The sequence below is a fragment of the Sphaeramia orbicularis genome, chromosome 9 (assembly GCF_902148855.1).
Source record: "Sphaeramia orbicularis chromosome 9, fSphaOr1.1, whole genome shotgun sequence".
NCBI classification, from domain to species: Eukaryota; Metazoa; Chordata; class Actinopteri; order Kurtiformes; family Apogonidae; genus Sphaeramia; species Sphaeramia orbicularis.
Window position 1 is genome coordinate 16,214,717 of NC_043965.1, and position 23,111 is coordinate 16,237,827.

A 23,111-nucleotide genomic window follows, 5' to 3' on the forward strand; every position below is an offset into this window, starting at 1 on the left:
GGTTCTTTGTTGTTTCTTCCAGTTTAATAACTTTTGAAATATCTTTAGATTTAGTTCTGTTATAAAGTGAATTATAAGCGAGCGGTAGCGTAACCAAAACAACTTATTATCCAAAGTTCACTTTAAAACATTACTTAATGTTACTGAACCATATCGAGGAATAGCGTTATTTGGAGCAGCTCCTGAAGTTTTTGGTCGCACAGATACACAATGTGATACTTCTGCCTTTCTGACGTTACTGGTACATTGACTAGGTGTTTTTTGTTTGTTTGTTTGTTTGTTTGTTTGTTTTTTTACTGCAAATATGATGTGAATGAAATGGAAGTGTTACAGTGCACGTTACACTTAAAAAAGCTGAAATATTCTGCAACAGGTTTTGTTGTGAACATTTTTAACTTATTTATTTATTTATTTATTTTTAGCAACTTCATTCTTATAATTTCTTTCTTTCTTTCTTTCTTTCTTTCTATTTATTAATTAGTTAATTATTATTATTTTTTTATCCTGATCTATGTGCATTCTGTGAAGTTGCTAATTTAATCAGAGTAATGGAATCCATGGGGTGGAAAAATGTAATTAAAAAAGTCATTAAATTAAAATTAAATGTCTTAAAATGACTTAATTTTTTTCAAAATCAGTAATAAAATAACCAGTTCTAAAGTTAATAAACCATATAAAATACAATTTTGGAAAGTACTGCTTATTATTTGAAAATAGTTAAATAAATAAATAAATAAATAAATAAATAAAAATACTCTTTCCATCTCTTTCATTTCTTTCTTCTCATTTAAATGACATGACTGGTCAGCTGATCCAAGTATTTTTTGTTTATTTGTTTGTTTGTTTTACTGCAAATATTCTGTAAATGACATGAAAGTTACAGCACACCTTAAATTTAAAAAGCTGAAATATTCTACAACAGGTTTTGTTGTGAACATTTTTAACTTATTTCTTTTCTTTACTTTTTTTTAAACAATCTTTATTCTTATAATTTTACCTTTCTTCTTTCTTTTGTTCTTTCTTTTATTTTTCTTTCATTTGTTCTTTCTTTCTTTCTTTTTCTCTATTTTTTTTTTTTTTTATCCTGATCTATGTGCATTCTGTGAAGTTATTAATTTAATCAGAGCAATGGAATCCATGAGGTGGAAAAACGTAATTAAAAAAGTCATTAAATTAAAATTAAATGTCTCAAATGACATAAATTTTAAAAAAAATCTGTAATAAAATAATCAGTTCTAATGTTAATAAACCATATAAAATAGAATTTTGGAAAGTACTGCTTATTATTTAAAAATGGTTGAAACTAAAAAAAAAATTAAGAAAAATCTTTTTATATCTCTTACAAAAAGGCTTAAATAAACATTTAAATGACATGACTGGTAAGCTGATCTGCAGGATTTTTCTAGATATTTCCATAAATTGTGAAAACATGGCAACATGTAGTAGAAGCAGGTACAGTGGACTGATGAGGAGACCAAATTATTCTTTAGTTTCAAGTAATAAAATAGACCATCACAGTGACTTGAAATGCAAACCAGCAGCTGAATGCTCTCCTTCTGTATTATTTATCAGCCTCATGTGGAACTTACACAGTCATTCCACCTTCTCACAACATTATGCGTCAGTGTTTTCACTGGAACTCATTCATGGAAATTTACCCCTTTTCGGGCATGTAAATGGAACTCTTTTGCTGTTTTTCTGTCTAAGATTGTTATGATTGTTGATATTTGTATCAATCAATTAATTAAATTTTATTTAAGTGGCATTGTACCCGTGGTGCCACTGCTATTTTTCACGTAGTTACAAAAATGTCCATTCATCTGGACACCATGTGTTTAATTTCTGAAGCAAAGAAACGTGAATTTAAAACGCAATATCAGAAAGTGATATACTGTGTGAAAAGTATGAAATAAAAACATTTTTGATGCAGCTAATCTGTTTTCACATTTTATCATACTCTAATACTAGCTATTACTCACTTCATGGAGATATTGTACAAAAAAAACCTTTTTGTTTGAGAAAACTGTTAATTACAGTCCAATAACAATTAGCAATTGATTTACACTCAAACATGTTACTGCAGATTAGGTTTATCAGGAACAGCAAAGTTACAGTAATGGGATGAATGTCAGTGTATGGGATGGTGCATAAGCCTCCACTGTGTTGGGTAATATGCAAGTAAAAGAACAAAACTCATGAATATACACCAGAACAGCTGTAGTATAGCTGTCCACTGTACTGACCGCTGTGCATAAAAGGGTTAAAATGGGGTCATGAGCCAAAAAAGGTTGGAAACCACTGATCCAGGTCTTTTAGGGCCTCAAGCAGGTGCCGCTTGTCTTTAGTCTGAAGCTGCATGTCCTGATGTGATCACAGTGTCAGAAATGTTTACACTGCCTCAAAGGAATAGGAAAATCTGACGTTTTTTTCTTCTTTTCCTGTTTTCTTTTATAATTCACTAACATTATTGCATTTCATTTCATTGTACATGATCGAGCTCACAGGTTTTCTCCAACAATAGCAACAACACCATGACTGCACAGGGAGCAGTGTGTTGCCAGGTCACTTCAACCCCTGAGAGAAGTCTCATTTGTGCTCACATCTTTATCTCCGTTGATGTCAAGTTGAGCTTTTTCATACCCCGCCTGTCTCATCTAGGTAGACGATACACTGGAGAGAGTCATTTTGCGATCTATTCCACCTGTCTGTCTGTGTGGCAGGTTGTTTCAGACGACCTTCCATCATGCAGGTGTAGCACGGTAACACTTTGTGGTTGAGGAGATTGACAGGAAGGCATATGAAGACTCATTTATTACCGCCACCAGGAGGTATTGTGATCACTTTGCTTTGTGTGTTTGTTTGTGTGTTTGTTTGTTTGTTAGCAACTTTACAGGAAAACTGTTTATTTATTTATTTTTTTTATTTATTTAACCTTTATTTACCCAGGCAAGCAGTTCAGAACAGATTCTTATTTACAAATGCAGCCTGATCAAAGAGCAATGGCTCCTTGAGGGTTAGGGGGTGAGGGGGCTAAAAGTAAAAACAAGGTTAAACAATGACAGAAACAAACAGTTAACAAATAAATACATTACAACAATAACAGTGAGACATGTAAATACGGGAAAACTATTCCAACCATCTTTACCAAACTGTACCCACAGATAGGCCTAGGCCCTGGGACCAATCCATTAAATTTTGGGCCAAGTAGGCCAAAGTTCAAGGTCACAGCAAGGTCACAAAACCTCAAATTTTCTTATCTCTCATCATTGAGCAATTTTCAAAGATTCATAAAAAATTCAAAATGACTCTGATTAAGCTCTAATTTAATACACCCATAGCTTATAACAATATCTTGTATCTGGCACAAAATTGTCCACATCCACTGTGGAATGTGGACTCTGTGGATATTTCAATTTAACATTGAAAATCCCATTTACGACGCATTTTTCATTATAACTCAACAAATATTGATTGGAATTGAATATAATTTGACATATACATGACTGGTACTGAGCGTCAACATTTTCTGCTGTATAGAACAACGTTGAAACTGTTTGATTTGAAAAGAAATAGTCGATCCACACATGCACACCGTTCGGGGTGCTTGGCGGAGGTTTGCGTTCTCTGAACACTTGTTATTTTCGTGCCTGATCAGATACTAGAAGGGGTTTCTCCCGCGGCCACAAAGCATGCCCTTCTTCAAAATGTGCCTGGATGAAGTCTAAAAAGGTGTGGTAATGAAGTAAACCTTTTCACCGGAGGTCCAACCTGACATTTTGACTGAACTGTCAATTATGAGAAAAACACACGCTGCAAAAGTCATTACATTTTGGACTAATTTAACAATTACAACAGTAGCGCTGTGGATGCTGCACGTCTTTCTCCTTTGTTAAACACTTACAAAAGCCGTGTGAGCTATAAACTGTTTGTCAGAAAGGATTTGAAAGCCAGGAAGTGGAAATGTAATGGTGTTGGCAGCAAAGAAACAGGTTCATTTATTAGCTTAATTTCTTTTTCCTTCATTCTTTCTTCTTTATTGTTTCAAGGAGAGAATCTTAAACCCCTTCAACTGGAGCTTTGATGAATAACTGCGTTTTTTTTTTTTTTTTTTTTTTTTTTTTGAGGAAAGCAATGAAAAGCCCTTTAGTACACATAGGGAAACAAACAGTTTGTTTCAGAGATCCAATTTAAACAAAAGGGGACTTTTAATTGAACTAATTCCTTGGAGAAACCCTGGCTAATACCAGTCAATAGCTGAAGAGAACACACACACACACAAAAACCAGTTTGTTTTTGTCAAACACATCTGGACCGTCTTCTGCTGAAATGAGCGAGCACGTCCGCACCGCCATCATGATTGGTCATTTTATTTCTAGTTGCCCAAATCTTCTTAGCAGCATATGCTTTAAGATGGTCTCAGCTGACCCCTTGAAAGTACACCCCCTCATCCACCCACTGATTCTGCACCAGCGATACGTTATGTGCATAATTTTCTGTCTTGCCAAGCAGATGCCGGTGTCTTTAAATATCTTCATTTGTATTCATGTAAGTATTTCCAAAGGAATGGAAGTCAACCCTGCACCTCCGGGCGAAGGAATGAGTCAATGTTTTTCTGCCGCAGCTACAGTAGGAGTCGAGCAAGAACATCAAGATCTCCTCACAGGCAGTTTATGCTATTATGATCACAATGGTGTCAGTGTTTTGGATTTTTTTTTTTTTCTTTTTCCGAGCAGATGTCAGTCAACACAAATTACAAAGTCCCAAAAACTTTGCCGAGGGAATGACTAAAAATGTTGAAAAAGACACCCCGGTAGCATGTGTTACATTTTTACTACTGCTTGCCAAAGCAAAAATGGGAGCTGGAAGTCAAAATCTCTTTAACCCATAAAGACCCAAACATCCAGTGGCGACTAAAATAATTCACTGATATAAAATGTTAAATACCTGTTGATCCACTAATCCTATCAAAACATGTAAATAACTGGTGTTAAATAAAGTTTGTCATCTTTTCATTGTCATCAGATATGACCCATCTGGACATTCAAAGGCTCCCTAGTTACAGTGGAAACACAGTCATCTTCTACAGCACTGATTCACCAGTAAAACACGTGGAGTTGGATCAAAGTCAGAGGGGTTAAAAATTTAAACCAGATGTAGACTAATGTTATGAAGCAAGTTTGGAAGCACTTTGGGTCTATTTTAAAAAATAAACATTTACTGAGATGAAAGATGAACTATTTTTCACATAAAACACATTTTTATATTATTTTTATATTCTAATAAAAAAAAATCTGTATGCAACACGGTAAAAAGGACACAAAAATTACATGCTATTATTTTTCCGAAAATCTTTTTATTCTCTCACAGGTACATTTTGGGACTCGAAGTAAATATGCAAGGCACAGTGTTTCACAAAAATGACCGCTGTTGCAAAATCACTCATGATTTATTTGTGTTTAAATGGGCAGGTTCCGTATGTAACATGAGTGGACACGATGGGTTACACACGAAACCTGGAAGGAGACAGATTCATGAAAAACCCACGTCTGGATTAGAAAATCAACTAGGATCGTCAAATTTAACATAGTGTCTTTATTTATAGCGGTATATAAGACCATTTACAGCCATGTTTTCCAGATCAAATCTCACAGGTACATTTTGAGAATTGAAGTAATTATGTAAGGCAGGGTGTTTCACAAAAAAAATGACAGCAAAATCAAAATCTTACCAAATGTATTTTTCTCATTTCTTGTCAAAATATCTCATCACACTTAAAATAAGACATAATTGCCTAAAGAGTAACTCAGTGAGATATAAGAACTTATTTATAGACAATAGATCTTGAAAATCTTATTTCAAGAAATCTTACCAAGATAAATTTCTAGTTGCATTTGCAGGTTGTTTTTTTTGCTTGAATTAAGCAAAAAAAAAAAATCTTGAATTAAGGAAAAAAAAAAATCTACCAGTGGAACAAGTGACAATTATCTTGGTAAGATTTCTTGAAAGAAGATTTTCTAGATCTATTGTCTAAAAATAAGTTCTTATATCTCATTGAAAAGTTACTCTTTAGGTGATTATGTCTTATTTCAATTGTGATGAGATATTTTGACTAGAAATGAGAAAAACACATTTGGTAAGATTTACAATTTTGCAGTGTGCAAAATCCCTCACGATTTATTTGAGTTTAAATGGGCAGGTTCCACATGCAACACGAGTGGACACAATGGGTTACACGCGAAACCTGGAATGAGACAGATTCACGAAAAACCTGCATGTCTGGATTAGAAAAACCACTAGGAACGTCAAATTTAACACAGTGTCTTTATTCATAGCGGTATATAAGACCATTTACAGCCATGTTTTCCAGATCAAATGCAATGACACCTAGGTAGCTTTTTACGCCCCAGTTATGATCCTATTTTTGGCCCCAATATTTTATCAAAAATTCATTAATTTTGGGATGGCTCAGAGCATCAGTATAATTTTTTTGCATTTATCTGAGGTCATCATTAGGCACATCCTGGGGGCAAACATGGCTACATTTCTCTTTTATTATTGGGTCTAAAAAAGTCGGAAACATGCCAGGTACCAAAATGAACCCAGTTTCATAGAAGCACCCATTTTGCAGAAAAAAAAGATATTTTTCTTCAGTTTTCCATGTTTCTGATATTATAACCTTCAACTTTAATCTGAGCTTTGATGAACATCTACATAATCAGTGCATGAAATACAGGAAAATACCAGATTTTCCCTTAAAAATGTAAAATACAGAGCACAATATTAGAGTAAATGCTGATAAATCATTTAAGAATGGTTAAAAATAGAGAAAAATTTATTTGGGAACTGCCACAAAGGTAGCACTGGGTCTTTAAGGGTTAAATGGAAATTTTATAACTGAAGGAAATCAACTCTAGGCGAGGCTGCTACAGTGGAAGAGTCTCACATTTAACCCATTATCTCTATGCTCATGAACAAATCCAATAAAGCCTGCGCTATTAATAATCTATCGGTGTTATTAATTCCACAAGCTTAGCTCAGTGTAGCAAAATCTGATTAGAGGGGGGGTTGCCAATATTTGTGTATGCATCTTTTGGTCAATTACCGACTCATCCCGTGGGTGGTCATAGTTTCAGCTTATTTATGTCTGAGTTCCTGTTGTCGTCATAAAGCTTCGCTGACGTTTGTCCTATTATTCCCATCACTTCCTGTTTGTAGCAGCTCAGGTTCCTGTCTCGGGGGGTGGGGGATGGGGGTTGGGGTACAGCCTGATCTGTGTTTGATCTCGATACCGGAGAGTATCGATGTACTTTGCCACAAGCAAATGGAGAGGTAACTTCATAGGCTGCTGTGATTTTGATTGCTACAGACAGATTTCTTGTAGAGCAAAAAAAAAAAAAAAAAGTACCATGAGTGTTTTTTTTTTGTTGTCCTCGGGCCTCTGCTTGGGTTTTGGATACACTTTCATTTTTATTTGAAAGTGATTAAGATACATTTCTGAGGCTGGGACAAATGCATTCAGACACAAATAGATCAGAAAAAAAAGTGTTTATGCATACGAACGTTAATTATCATTTAAGAAATCACTATACAGAAAGTACTATTGATGTGCATTACTTTTGTTTTCACTTCAGTTGTAATGGCCCTGCACAAAGCATTAAAGTCAGATGAGAGTGAATTATGCTGTTGTTCAGCTGTTGCTCATGTATGTCAAGCGGATTAATATTATGAGACAATTTATTGACTAGTTATGAATAAAATCTATTTTCACTCCGGTGCTAAGCGAATTAAGGTTTTTGGGACGACTCTCTTGAGGAACATTCAAATTTGGGCCTAATTTTGGAAATAAATTGTTGAGTGCAACTTTCCTGACACAATACATCTGCAAGTTTGTTCAGGAACAGTTGAATGAATGAATTACACTGTAAAAAAAAAAAAAAAAAATCTGTAATTTAACAGAATTTTCACTGTTTCTTTTACAGATTTTTCCTGTATCTTAAAAATACAGGAAAATATTAATGAAATGACAAAAATAGACTGTGATTTTACATGTCAAATGGAAAATAACATGAAAAAGCTGTAACTGTGAATAACCATAACGTTTCAATTTTTTAAAAGAATTTTTTTCTTTTTTCACAGAAAAATACAGTTAAAATACATTTGCAAATGTATCATAATTTCACAAATATTTCTTTTCTATTTATGAGATTAAACTGTTAATTTAAAGTTTAATACTGTAAATAAATAAAGAAAACGAGATAAAATTACTGACAATTAACCGTAAAAGAAGTATTTGTTCTGTAAGTTTAACAAGACTTGTTTGTTAATTGACAAATATCTTGTGTAATTACAGGAGGTTTCACAACAAAAATGTTGAATAAATGTATTTTTGTGAATGTATAACATGTATAAGCACTGATAAACTGTCCAAATACAGTTTTTATCAGTGGATTGTACAACTGAGTCTCACTGAAAATTATTTATATATGTATATGTAGGTGATTTGATTGTTTTAATACATGTAAATATTCTTTATTAAACATTAAAAAGTCCAAAAAATATGTAAAATCTCATGTAAAGTTAGGGCAAAAAACTGTATTTTAATTATGGAAAATTACCGTATTTTTATGAGGTGGTTATTTTCCGTTATTTAACAGTATTTTTCGGCACCCCTGCTGCCGGAATAATATCGGTTTTTATGTTTGTTTGTTTTTTTTTACAGTGTAGAGTAAATATCTGTTCGTTAGTTTTGCGATTCAAAATTCTACAAGTACAAACAAGAAAATGGAACGACGACGAAGCAGGGACGAGCAGTTTTTAGAGCCGCACTGATCACGGCTTTGTTGGAAAGATGCAAACATGCTGCTCCTGTCTTATCCTTTCCTTGTGTCTACAATGAACCACAGCCGTTTGTTTACATGAGCCTCACTCTGGGACCGGTTACAAATGCTTTAAGCTCAGCCTTGGGACTATTTTGAAGCTGCTTCCAATAGAGCTGTTGTTAGGCAGCGTGGAAATGGGCTCCCCCACTTAATTCTACCTGCAGTGAAATTGACACTGAGCTTTGTGTGTGTGTTTTATGCTGATCGAGGAGGGCTGAACTATATCGAGCCGCTGTAATATGACCACTAGTTTTTTGGGGGCTTTTTGTCCCTCTTGTGTAGGAGGGGAAATGGAGAATATGGAGTTCTATTGAATTTAGGCTTAAATCAGTGTACATTAAAGCACTTACTACCATCCTCCACCTTCTACCACACACAGGCATATCAAGCATCAGAAAAACAGCATTTTGTTCCAATTATAGCTTTGACAGCCTTCTCAGCTGCTAAGAATCGTACCATTGGTCTATCCTCTTGGGTGCCAAAGCCAGTAATTGAAAATCAAGTCTTTGGCTATGCGTGCCAATAGGTCACAAGCCTGAATTCCCTATACATGTATTCGCACACATGTATTCACTAATGTGCAATTTCATTTCGTGACAAATTCCTGTGTCTCTGTTTCAGGTCGGCCATGCTTATTTTTATTTACGCCTGCTACCTTGTTCGCTAGTCAGCTTGCTTCTTGATTGTCTATATTCCGTTCCATGTCACAATTCACAGAGTCATGACTCGGAAGTCGTCGGCTTTCCCCAGAGACATGACGATTTTTGGTCGTAAATATTGAACAAGTTTAATATTTACGATTGTCGGCCCCGACCCATTTCGGAACCGATTATTGGGACAAATTCACTCTTAAAAGGGTCATATTTTGCGAAAGCCACTTTTATTAGTCTTTGGTACGTTTATTTGTGTATTTGGACCCTGATAGTTCCAAAAGTTTGAATTTGAACCCTCCAGGTGCTGCAAAGTCATCATTACATTCATTTTGGCAAAAATCGAGTGGATTTCTACAACCCGTTTTAATTCCTTCTTAATTTGTTATGTTTTATAACTAGTTACGTCACAACATTGTACAATACATGTATTCGCACACATATATTCACTAATGTGCAATTTCATTTCGTGACAAAGCCCTGTGTCTCTGTTTCAGGTCGGCCATGCTTATTTTTATTTACGCCTGCCTCCTTGTTCGCTAGTCAGCTCAGTTCTTGATTGTCTATATTCTGTTCCACGTCACAATTCACAGAGTCATGACTCGGAAGTCGTCGGCTTTCCCCAGAGACATGACGATTTTTGGTCGTAAATATTGAACAAGTTTAATATTTACGATTGTCGGCCCCGACCCATTTCGGAACCGATTATTGGGACAAATTCACTCTTAAAAGGGTCATATTTTGCGAAAGCCACTTTTATTAGTCTTTGGTACGTTTATTTGTGTATTTGGACCCTGATAGTTCCAAAAGTTTGAATTTGAACCCTCCAGGTGCTGCAAAGTTATCATTACATTCATTTTGGCAAAAATCGAGTGGATTTCTACAACCCGATTGAATTCCTTCTTAATTTGTAATGTTTTATAACTAGTTACGTCACAACATTGTACAATACATGTATTCGCACACATATATTCACTAATGTGCAATTTCATTTCGTGACAAAGCCCTGTGTCTCTGTTTCAGGTCGGCCATGCTTATTTTTATTTAGGCCTGCCTCCTTGTTCGCTAGTCAGCTCAGTTCTTGATTGTCTATATTCCGTTCCACGTCACAATTCACAGAGTCATGACTCGGAAGTCGTCGGCTTTCCCCAGAGACATGAAGATTTTTGGTCGTAAAATATTGAACAAGTTTAATATTTACGATTGTCGGCCCCGACCCATTTCGGAACCGATTATTGGGACAAATTCACTCTTAAAAGGGTCATATTTTGCGAAAGCCACTTTTATTAGTCTTTGGTACGTTTATTTGTGTATTTGGACCCTAATAGTTCCAAAAGTTTGAATTTGAACCCTCCAGGTGCTGCAAAGTTATCATTACATTCATTTTGGCAAAAATCGAGTGGATTTCTACAACCCGTTTTAATTCCTTCTTAATTTGTTATGTTTTATAACTAGTTACGTCACAACATTGTACAATACATGTATTCGCACACATATATTCACTAATGTGCAATTTCATTTCATGACAAAGCCCTGTGTCTCTGTTTCAGGTCGGCCATGCTTATTTTTATTTACGCCTGCCTCCTTGTTCACTAGTCAGCTCAGTTCTTGATTGTCTATATTCTGTTCCACGTCACAATTCACAGAGTCATGACTTGGAAGTCGTCGGCTTTCCCCAGAGACATGAAGATTTTTGGTCGTAAAATATTGAACAAGTTTAATATTTATGATTGTCGGCCCCGACCCATTTCGGAGCTGATTACAGGGATAAATTCACTCTTAAAAGGCTCATATTTTGCGAAAGCCACTTTTATTAGTCTTCGGTACGTTTATTTGTGTATTTGGACCCTGATAGTTCCAAAAGTTTGAATTTGAACCCTCCAGGTGCTGCAAAGTTATCATTACATTCATTTTGGCAAAAATCGAGTGGATTTCTACAAACCGATTGAATTCCTTCTTAATTTGTAATGTTTTATAACTAGTTACGTCACAACATTGTACAATACATGTATTCGCACACATATATTCACTAATGTGCAATTTCATTTCGTGACAAAGCCCTGTGTCTCTGTTTCAGGTCGGCCATGCTTATTTTTATTTACGCCTGCTACCTTGTTCGCTAGTCAGCTTGCTTCTTGATTGTCTATATTCCGTTCCACGTCACAATTCACAGAGTCATGACTCGGAAGTCGTCGGCTTTCCCCAGAGACATGACGATTTTTGGTCGTAAATATTGAACAAGTTTAATATTTACGATTGTCGGCCCCGACCCATTTCGGAACCGATTATTGGGACAAATTCACTCTTAAAAGGGTCATATTTTGCGAAAGCCACTTTTATTAGTCTTTGGTACGTTTATTTGTGTATTTGGACCCTAATAGTTCCAAAAGTTTGAATTTGAACCCTCCAGGTGCTGCAAAGTTATCATTACATTCATTTTGGCAAAAATCGAGTGGATTTCTACAACCCGTTTTAATTCCTTCTTAATTTGTTATGTTTTATAACTAGTTACGTCACAACATTGTACAATACATGTATTCGCACACATATATTCACTAATGTGCAATTTCATTTCATGACAAAGCCCTGTGTCTCTGTTTCAGGTCGGCCATGCTTATTTTTATTCACGCCTGCCTCCTTGTTCACTAGTCAGCTCAGTTCTTGATTGTCTATATTCTGTTCCACGTCACAATTCACAGAGTCATGACTTGGAAGTCGTTGGCTTTCCCCAGAGACATGAAGATTTTTGGTCGTAAATATTGAACAAGTTTAATATTTACGATTGTCGGCCCCGACCCATTTCGGAGCTGATTACAGGGATAAATTCACTCTTAAAAGGCTCATATTTTGCGAAAGCCACTTTTATTAGTCTTTGGTACGTTTATTTGTGTATTTGGACCCTAATAGTTCCAAAAGTTTGAATTTGAACCCTCCAGGTGCTGCAAAGTTATCATTACATTCATTTTGGCAAAAATCGAGTGGATTTCTACAACCCGATTGAATTCCTTCTTAATTTGTTATGTTTTATAACTAGTTACGTCACAACATTGTACAATACATGTATTCGCACACATATATTCACTAATGTGCAATTTCATTTCGTGACAAATTCCTGTGTCTCTGTTTCAGGTTGGCCATGCTTATTTTTATTTACGCCTGCCTCCTTGTTCACTAGTCAGCTCAGTTCTTGATTGTCTATATTCCGTTCCACGTCACAATTCACAGAGTCATGACTCGGAAGTCGTCGGCTTTCCCCAGAGACATGACGATTTTTGGTCGTAAATATTGAACAAGTTTAATATTTACAATTGTCGGCCCCGACCCATTTCGGAACCGATTATTGGGACAAATTCACTCTTAAAAGGCTCATATTTTGCTAAACCCACTTTTATTAGTCTTTGGTATGTTTATTTGTGTATTTGGACCCTAATAGTTCCAAAAGTTTGAATTTGAACCCTCCAGGTGTTGCAAAGCTATCTTTATATTCATTTTGGCAAAAATCGAGGGGATTTCTACAACTCGTTTTAATTCCTTCTTAATTTGTTATGTTTTATAACTAGTTACGTCACATCATTTGCACATATAAGGTCAAGACTTCCGATGAACATTTCTTCAAATACGACATAATTGTTTATCAGCAGCAGTGGTTGTAGTAAAAACTGGAAATATGTCCAAACTTCGAGCCGATTACCTAAAATGCATTTTGTTCCAATTATAGCTTTGACAGCCTTCTCAGCTGCTAAGAATCGTACCATTGGTCTATCCTCTTGGGTGCCAAAGCCAGTAATTGAAAATCAAGTCTTTGGCTATGCGTGCCAATAGGTCACAAGCCTGAACTCCCTATACATGTATTCGCACACATATATTCACTAATGTGCAATTTCATTTCGTGACAAAGCCCTGTGTCTCTGACAGCTGAGTCTGATGTATGTGATACCTCAGACGTCCAGCCAATTCTCGTCCATCCCTCAGGAGATTAGAGCAGAGATGAGACATGCGGCCTGTCAATCAGCACAGTACGTGTCTCATCAGCAAGTCATTTATGAAACATCGCCTTTGTCAAACTCTGATTGACGGGTGCTTGAAAAGTAGATATCATCATTGAGAAATCAGACTATGCACTATCTGCAACACAGGAGGTGCAGTAACATAGTTATCAAACCAGTAGAGCAATCCACTATTGTAATGTATCACTACATAACATAATATTGCTTGAAAGGAAATGTAGGACATCAGAATTCCAGATGTTCACTCGCAGCACTGTCCTCCATCTCTGAGCAGAAAAAAATATGAAAGGAGCAAAGGCTAAAAAAAAAGTGATTTATGGAATCCCAAACCATTCACATATTCACTTTACTGAAGGACTAATCAGCCTATCAATCAACCCTGTCACATTCATAATATTTCGAGTTTGTGTTATCTGGCAGTAAATGTTGTGAATTTCACTTCCATCTCGACAACAACAAAAACGTTTAATGTCCCCAGTGACACTGCATTTAAAGTCTGTCCCTGTTCACAACGTGTAAGACTCAGTGGGTAAGTAATGCTCTGCAACAGCTGAAAAAGCCTCTGTCACTCTTGTTAAATGTGCATTACCTTGGGCTTACCCTTTTTTTTTCCGATCCATGAAGCATCTCATTACCCCCTCAGACAGACAAACTGCCACCATGAGTTGGGCTCTAAAGCTCAAATGGCTGGTTTTGTCTTGCAAATGAAGCACGACAGTAGACCTGTGGAGGTGACTGATCAGACAGAGTCAACATGATGGTTTGTCAGTTTAATGCATCTGAAACATATTTACCCTGTCCCCCAAAAGGGAAGCATGGGGTACTGTTTTTGGATTGGTTTGTTTGTTTGTTAACTCTTTCGGTGCCAGACAGTTAAGGGGCTAATAAGCCTTAAAAGTGCCACAGAATTTGGCCGTTTTTCAGTATTTCGCGTCGTTTTTATAATCGAAGTCTGAATCGTCATCGGAACTCATTTTCTAGCAGATGGGACTGTTTTGACAGATCGCTGTGTTTACGATATTACTACAAAATGGCCATCTAATTTGCATATGATTTCATTCATAAATTCATTCATAAAATTTCCCAAGCAGAAAACGAAATGCGAGCTCTTCCTTGGTCAAAAACCGCTCGGTAACATCCGACCGATTGCTACTTAGATTCAAAACGCACCGGACGCAGCTGATTCATTATTGATCGTAATTTGCATTATTTATTCGGTCGCGTGACCTCAAATTCCCGTCTGATTGATCTCAAAAGGGGGACACAGAAAGAACGTCATCGAAATGTGAGAAAGAAATGGGGGTGGATGGTTTGTTTGTACACAAATATGGCGTGTTCTCCAAAGCCGATCTGATCGGCCCGTGGCACTTTAAAGGTTGTATTCGTAAAGCCGATTTAATCGGCCCATGGCATTGAAAGAGTGAATACTCTAGCAGCAAAACTATTGGTTGAATTCATACCAGATTGGGTTTATAGATTGCCAGTGACCAAGAATAGATCTTATTACATTTTGGGAAAAGTAGGTCAAAGTTCCAATTTTTTATGAATTTTTAAAATCTCATTTTTCCCTATTTACTTAGAATGGGTGGAATTTCAAATGTCTATAGCGGCAAAAATATTGGTTGAATTCATACCAAATTGGGTTTCTAAATTGCCAGTGACCCAGAATAGATCTCATTACATTTTGAGAAAAGTAGGTCAAAGTTGAATTTTTTTTAATGAATTTTAAAAATCTTTTTTTTCCCCATTTATTTATAATCGATGGAATTTCAAATGTCTGTAGTGGCATAAACATTGGTTGAATTCATCACAAATTGGGTTTATAGATCACCAGTGACCCAGAATAGATGTGATAACATTTTGGGAACAGTAGGTCAAAGTTAAAATTTTTTGATTTTTTTTTTTTTTTCTCTCCCACTTTCTCATAATGGGTGAAATTTCACATCTATAAAAACATCCTTTTTGTTCCAATTTACTTTAAACTTGGCACATATATAGAGGCAATTGATATGCTGACATCAGATTGCCAGTGACTCATAATATACCTCATTACATTTTGGGAATAGTAGGTCAAACTTCACATTTTTAATTAATATTTTTTTTCCCCCATTTACTTATAATGGACAAAATTTCAAATGTCTGTAGCAGCAAAACCATTGGTTGAATTAATACCAAATTGGGTTTATAGATTTCCAGTGACCCAGAATAGGTGCGATTACGTTGTTTACTTATAATGGATGAAATTGCATGTCCATAAAAACATCATTTTTGTTTCAATTTACTTCAAACTTGGCACATGTATAGAGGCATTTGATATGCTGACATCAGCACACACACAGACATGATGACATCAGCTGGATCGATGCCAAAATAAGCTACAATACATGCGAGGGGTGGGGTTTGTTGTGCCTGGCACCACTTGTTTGTGTATTGTTGTAGGAAGACAAAAATGTGTCCATGACCATGAGGTTCATAGAAACAGCAACATTTGGAAAATAATTTGGATTTGTTTAGAGATGGAAAGATATTTAGCAAATATTTAGCCACATGACAAATCAAATGTTTCCACTTATAAACACAAGCAAAGTAATTTTTGTTTTTAGTGGCTCACATAAAGTGTAAAAACAAATAGTGAGAACGGTGAGAGACAATCCCTGTCTTCCAATACCCATACAATGATGCTTAGAAAGTGGGAAACACACATAAGGATTTTTCTAGATCTTTATCTGTTACAGACCCCACACATGAAGATAAAAAAATCAGGCATTGGACAGTGTTGATTGTACTGTGTGTGGTGTGCTCTGATAATCGCAACACAGCACACACATAACAATTCTTTCCCACCACCGATCTAGAATCTAGTCCTCCAAGACAGAAATCTCATGTGATCAAATGTGATCCAACAAAAACGAAGGAGAAACATAGCAACAACTGGAAAACACAACACGGAAGAGGACATATGAGAGGAGGGAATGATGGTGTTCTAGGGACTATTTTTGACAGAAAAATCCTGAATTTCTGAGGTCCACCGAACTGTATGTTTCAGGTCGGCCATGCTTTTTTCATTTACGCCTGCTTCCTTGTTGCTCATTCAGCTCACTTGTTGATTGGCTACATTCCGTTCCACGTCACAATTCACAGAGTCATGACTCGGGAGTCGTAAACTTTCCCCAGAGACAGGAAGATTTTTGGTTGTAAATACTGAACAAGTTTAATAGTTACAATCATTGGCCCTGACCCATTTCAGAGCCGATTATCGGGACACATTCTTTCTTAAAGGGGTCATATATTCATATAAACTGTATTTGTACTCTCACTTTAAACACTTTTATTCAAATTTATATGACTGTTTGTTTTATGTGTATGTCTATGTGTATGTTTTATGCTGCTGACAACACTGTGAATTTCCCCATTGTGGGATCAATAAAGGAATATCTTATCTTATCTTATCTTATCTTATCTTATCTTATCTTATCTTATCTTATCTTATCTTATCTTATCTTATCTTATCTTATCTTATCTTATCTTATCTTATCTTGCTAAACCCACTTTTATTAGTCTTTGGTGCATTTGTGTATTTGGATCCTAATTGTTCAAAAATTTTGAATCTGAACCCTCCAGGTGCTGCAAAGCTATCTTTATATTTATTCTGGCAAAAATCGAGTGGATTTCTACAACCCATTTGAATTTCTGTTTAATTTGTTACGTTTTATAACTAGTTGTCACGACATTTGCACATATAAGGTCAAGACTTCCGAAGAACATTTCTCAGAGTACGACATAATTGTTTATCCGCACCAGCGGTTGTAGTGAAAACTGAAAATATGTCCAAACTTCAAGCTGATTACCTAAAATGTTCAGTTGTTGGTGGAACGGGACAGAGCAGCACAGCCAACAACCTGTGGCTCATTTGCATTAAAAGGACCAGCGCTCAAAATGACCTTTCTGGTGTCATTACTCAGAAATAGGGTTGAAGATGGACCTGTGGAGTTGAATTAATGAAGAATTCAGACCCAAGCATAGCATTTACAGTTTATGTAGACCACAGGGAAATGTTTTAAAATGCATAATTTAATTTAAAAAAGCCAAATATCACTCCTTTAAACACCAAAACCACTTGGTTAGGGTTAGGAAAAGATGGTAGATTAGGATCAATAAAGACCATTAGGGTCCATTATTTACACCCTGATGTTCTCCCTCTGAAGAGTTTGTCCCCATATAATAATGTCATCAGACCTGAAAAACTGCAATAATGTTAAATTTTATCCCCTTAAAAACTGTATTAAATTGACTTCAGACCCAAGTGTATGTAGACCACAGGGAAATGTTTGAAAATGCATAATTCCATTTAAAAAAGCAAAATATTTGAACACATCTCAGACCACAGGATAATCTTATAAAACATAAAATAATCTGGAACTGGCCGTCCTTGGTTGGGAAAGGGTAAAATCAGGACAAAAACAGCCTGATTATCTTTGTGTGTACCACGCTTTAGTATGACAGAATAAGATTCAGCATGTTACATGAATCTAGTCCTATTCACACATTCTTACCCACAATCCTCTGCACAACAGAAGTGTCACATTGGTGGGCTACTGATGTTGAAACTGTTACAATATGATATATAACATTACGACCAAGTATTATGTTCCAGTTGTATGCATGCTGCTTAACAGTGTCTACTTTGTAAGTGCAACTGCAGCGCATACTAAATGTAAAAAAGAAAAATGATGCAATTTGGAGCACAGCCCAAATGAGACCTCAGTTTTATCCATGAATAAGAACTACATCTACTTCATGACCTCTCCGTCTTCTGCTCGGTTTATTACAGCCACGTGTAACGTAGCCCACACCACCACAATCTAAAGACACTACACAGTTAATTCACTTCAGATCAGTTAATGGAAACACCCCTACCGTAGTTCACATTATGTCATATTTTTAGCAACATGTCAAATTTGCATGATAGTTTGTGTTTGTGTGTTTTTCTGTTACAGCTGTGTAAAGTATTCCTGCCATGCACTGTCTCTTTATACTAGAAATCCGGTTGGGCAATAAAACGCTGACTGATGCAATGCCTTAACAATCAGATGGCATCAAGGAGAGATCACACTGACTGATGGTCTGATGTCTCTCTTTTATCACGATCTCATTTAGCTGCACAACAAAACAAATAAAAACAACACAATGCAAGAGGCAAAACACCACCTTAACCCATAAAGATCAAAACCATCTACTGATCTAAACTGTTTAATACCTGTTGATCCACTAATCCTATCAATACATGGAAATAACTGGTGTTTTTCATCTTTTCATGGTCATCAGATATGACCCATTCGGACGTTCCGAGGCTCCGTAGTGAACATGGAAACACTGTCATCTTCTACAACATTGATTCACCAGTAAAACCCATGGACTTTGATCAATGACAGTGAATGGAGACAATGGGTTAATGATATATTTGACTGAAAAAAGTCACATTTTCCTCAGTTTCCTGTGTTTTTGATATCAGAACACTCAACTTTAATTTGAGCTTTAATGAAAATCTACGTGATCAGTAAATGAAATACAGAAAAAGATGTGATTTCCTCTTAAAAAGGCAAAACACAGAGGATAATATTAGAGTATAATCTGCACTACTGCACCTCACTAACAAGAGCTGCTTATAACCAGGTAAATTGTTCATGTTTATATTCATCTTCACTGGAATCAAGTTTTCTTTGTTTTGCGCTGCATCACCACCTGCCCATGCACCACTGTCTCTCCTGGTGTTTTACAAATACTTAAAGGTTAACTGTGTATACTGTGAACTAATGCTATGTAATGTATGTGTGAACTAATGCTATGTAATGTGTGGGTGTAGCCATAATTTGTAAAATGTTTCTAATTTTATGAATGCTGGTATTTTACATCTTACCCAGGGACAACAGTTGAAAAATAGCTTTTTTGCACATTTACAGAAATGTTCATTAACGTGTACTGTCTCCGATAAATAAACAAATAAATAAAATAAATAAATCACATATGAAAAGTTAAATATAGAGAAAAAAACTATTTTGGAATTGCCACAAAAGTAGCGCTGGGTCTTTCTGAGTTAAACTATCCCTTCCAACCTGAAATTCCTCTTCTGCTGGCCTTGAGTTTTCTCTCTGTATTCTGCTGTTATGTAGGAGATATAATATTATAGATATATTCATGCAACAACTTTTGGGAGTCAAAACCAATTCATACAAGGCCCCTTACTGTCAGCTTTTCTAATTAATACCAACCTCACTGCTGAATACCTGAATGCCAAGCGTATTGTGTTGGAGTGTATCTGTGTGCATATTGCAGTCTTTCATGTATGAATGTGTAGCTGCAGGATTTCTGATCTTTCCCCAGGAAATTCTGCACCTACAGATAAGACCCAACATGATTGTAATTCAGATATATTTGTATGCGTTTCAACTGTGTCTAAGACCCTACATCAGAATCACCAAAGCAGCTTTGTTTTCTGTGTACATTAATAAGGTAGCATAAAAAATGCAGAGAGCTCCAGTCGTCCATCTGGGATACATCACTTACGCAGGGAAACTACGCAACAACTTGCTGTCATCACACAAGCTCTGGGACTTGAACAGCGTCTCCAGGGTTCCTGTATGTTAGTGTGGCAGGTTCACATCATAAGAGCTCCAGGCATGAATATTCTCATGATACAGTAAAACAAATAGTACTCATGTGTCAGCATGCATGTTGGGGGCTGTCACTCATTTTGCAATTATATGGCACCACAATGCAGGATGTTCATATGGATATTGGTGGGAAAAAAAGATAACTTTCTTACAAATAAACAGGGGTATTTACACTGTTTTTTTTTTCTCCTAATTTTTAAATAGCAGCAGTTTGAGGATTTCAAAATCCACTGTTGAGCGTCTGAAAATCAGTCAATACTATGAAATCTATGAGCTGTATTTCCACTAAGGAGCCTCTGCTTCCTGTTAGATTCATAACAATTATGCTTTTTACTCAGAAAAATAATACTTCATGGCAAGAGGATGAACTGATGTCTTATTTTTAACCAAGAAACGTTTTTTGTTTTTTTTTTGTTTTGTTTTTTTAAATCAGTACTCTAAATGAGCTGCAATCTAATCTACGTCCATATTTTTATTTAGACATAAAATAATAATGATAAAATAAACAATAATATTCCAAAATGGAGTGCTGAAATGAATCCAAATGGCCTAACGCTGTTGTTTATGAACATGGATCTGTGAGCGCTGTCCAAGGTGCTGACCGCGCGTCTGTTTGAATGAGCTCCACCGCAGGAGCTGACCACGGCCACGGCCACGTACACTGTCACAAACACGACTCCAGTGTCCTAATAAACACCTGTATGTCTCTGAACAACCCCCCCCCCCCCTCGGGTCTACACGCACAGGTCATTGCTCACCTTCAACTTCGTCTTCGGGCAGGTTCACCGGGGCGCTGTAGGAGAGGATGTCAGGGATGGTGCAGATCCCCCGGTACATCAACGTTGAGGTGACTGGATGCATCGGCATGGCTGCGACCTTTGGCTGCCACCTGCGCCCTCGTCATACAGAAATATCTACAGAGAGGATCCCAACTTCCCCCCACGGTGACCGACAAAACGGAGAAGGCAGTCCATGGATAGGGGGGGTAGAGGGGTGAGGTGGGAAACGATGGGTTCCGCAGCGTGTCACCCCCGAAATCTCCCTGATGGTCAAATGGAGAGCAGAGCGCAGAAGATCGGAAGAAAAGAAAAACACCGGGGATGTCCTACCTCATTTGAAAAGCAATTCCCTGGCCAACACGCAAAGTCAGTGGATGGAGATGGAGATGGAGAACTACCTCAGACCCCTCAGACCCAGACAATACGCACATATGTACATCAGCATCAACCCAGACAAGCTCCACATCTGAGGAGCGTTTTTTTTTTTTTTTTTGGTCTTTGTGATGTCAACCGAACAGACGATCAATCCACTGGTTGTTTTTACCTCTTTAGTCCATGGGTTTTTCTCTCTCCTCTGCGAGCAAATTCACGCATCCACTTGTTGGATACGTGCGCTTTACTTGACGCACTCCGTCCTTTAAGATCCAACCCAGCTTCGTATAAATCCACACAAACCAAACGGGTGAAGAAATTGTCTAGAAAATCTAAATGTGTCTCTTGAAAGCGTGAGAGGATAACAGGTCTGTGTGTGACTCCGGGGATCCTCAAAGACAAAACTGCCTGTTCGCTCTTAATTGGTCACGGGCACGGGGGCGCATTGCGATCCAGTTGTTCCATTCTCAATGGAGAGGGTGTGTGTGCGTGTATGCGCGCGCGTGTATGTGTGTGTTTCTTTCTTGCTTTTTTTTTTTTTTTGTGAAAGGGCGCTCTGTGGGTTGTTCAGATATGAAGTCTCTCTCTCTCTCTCTCTCTCTCTCTCTCTCTCTCTCTCTCTCTCTCTCTCTCTCTCTCCTGTCACTATACGTCTGCACATCCACACTGACAGTGTATGGGTGTAGGCAATAACCCACCCGCATAACAACACACCATCACACCCTCCCACCCGTCCTCCCCTCCCTCTATGCTCCCTCCTTCTTTGTGTACACTTTCTCTCACTGTGGTCATTGCTCACTCCTGTTTAAAAACAAAAAAAAATCATAAAGTGTGATTGATGACAGGGTGTATGGTCTATGTGCTCCTTTACCACCTCTATATAAGACGGAGGAATGCTTCACAACACCACCCACTTAAATTACAACCCATAAGGCTGATGACCAGTCAGACTTTATCATATTATGCATTTGAAGTTTCCCAATGCACTGGTAAAAAAACAAAAAACAAAAAACTGTAATTTAACAGAATTTTCACTGTTTATTTTACAGATTTTTCCTGTATTTTTAAGATACAGGAAAATCTCAATGAAATGACAAAAATAGACTGTGATTTTACATGTCAAATGTAAAATAACACAAAAAACTGTAACCGAATAACCATAAAATTTCCATTTTTTAAAACAAAGTTTTTCTTTTTCCACAGAAAAATACAGTTAAAATACATTTGCAAATGTATCATAATGTCACAAATGCCTTTCCTATTTGTGAGATTAAACTGTTAATTTAAAGTGTAATACTGTAATAAATACATATATATATATATATATATATATATATATATATATATATATATATATATATATATATATATATATATATATATAAAAACCAGATAAAATTGCTGACAATTAAGCAAAAAAGAAGTGTTTGTTCTGTAAGTTTAACAAGACTTGTTTGTTAGTTGACAAATATCTTGTGTACTTACAGGAGGTTTCACAACAAAAATGTTAAATAAATGTATTTTTGTGAATGTATAACATGTATAAGCACTGATAAACTGTCCAAATACAGTTTTTATCAGTGGATTGTACAACTTAGTCTCATTGAAAATTATTTATATATATATTTATAGATAATTTGATTGTTTTAATACATGAAAATATTCTTTATTAAATATTAGAAAGTAAAAAAAAAAAAAAAAAAAAAAAAAAAAAAAAGCAAAATCTCATGTAAAGTAAGGGCAAAAAACTGTA

The 23,111-nt window shown here is 36.3% G+C and overlaps 1 protein-coding gene across 1 annotated transcript in view; it reads right to left on the reverse strand.

The window, feature by feature from the left end:
* Window positions 1-21,866, reverse strand: part of LOC115426329 (calcium-binding protein 7-like) — a 68,612-nt gene extending 46,746 nt beyond the window's left edge. Inside the window, exon 1 of the mRNA XM_030144375.1 lies at window positions 20,966-21,866. Coding sequence (XP_030000235.1) covers window positions 20,966-21,074 — 109 coding nt within the window. The 5' untranslated portion in view covers window positions 21,075-21,866. The remainder of the gene's footprint in view (window positions 1-20,965) is intronic.
* Window positions 21,867-23,111: the final 1,245 nt, after the last annotated feature.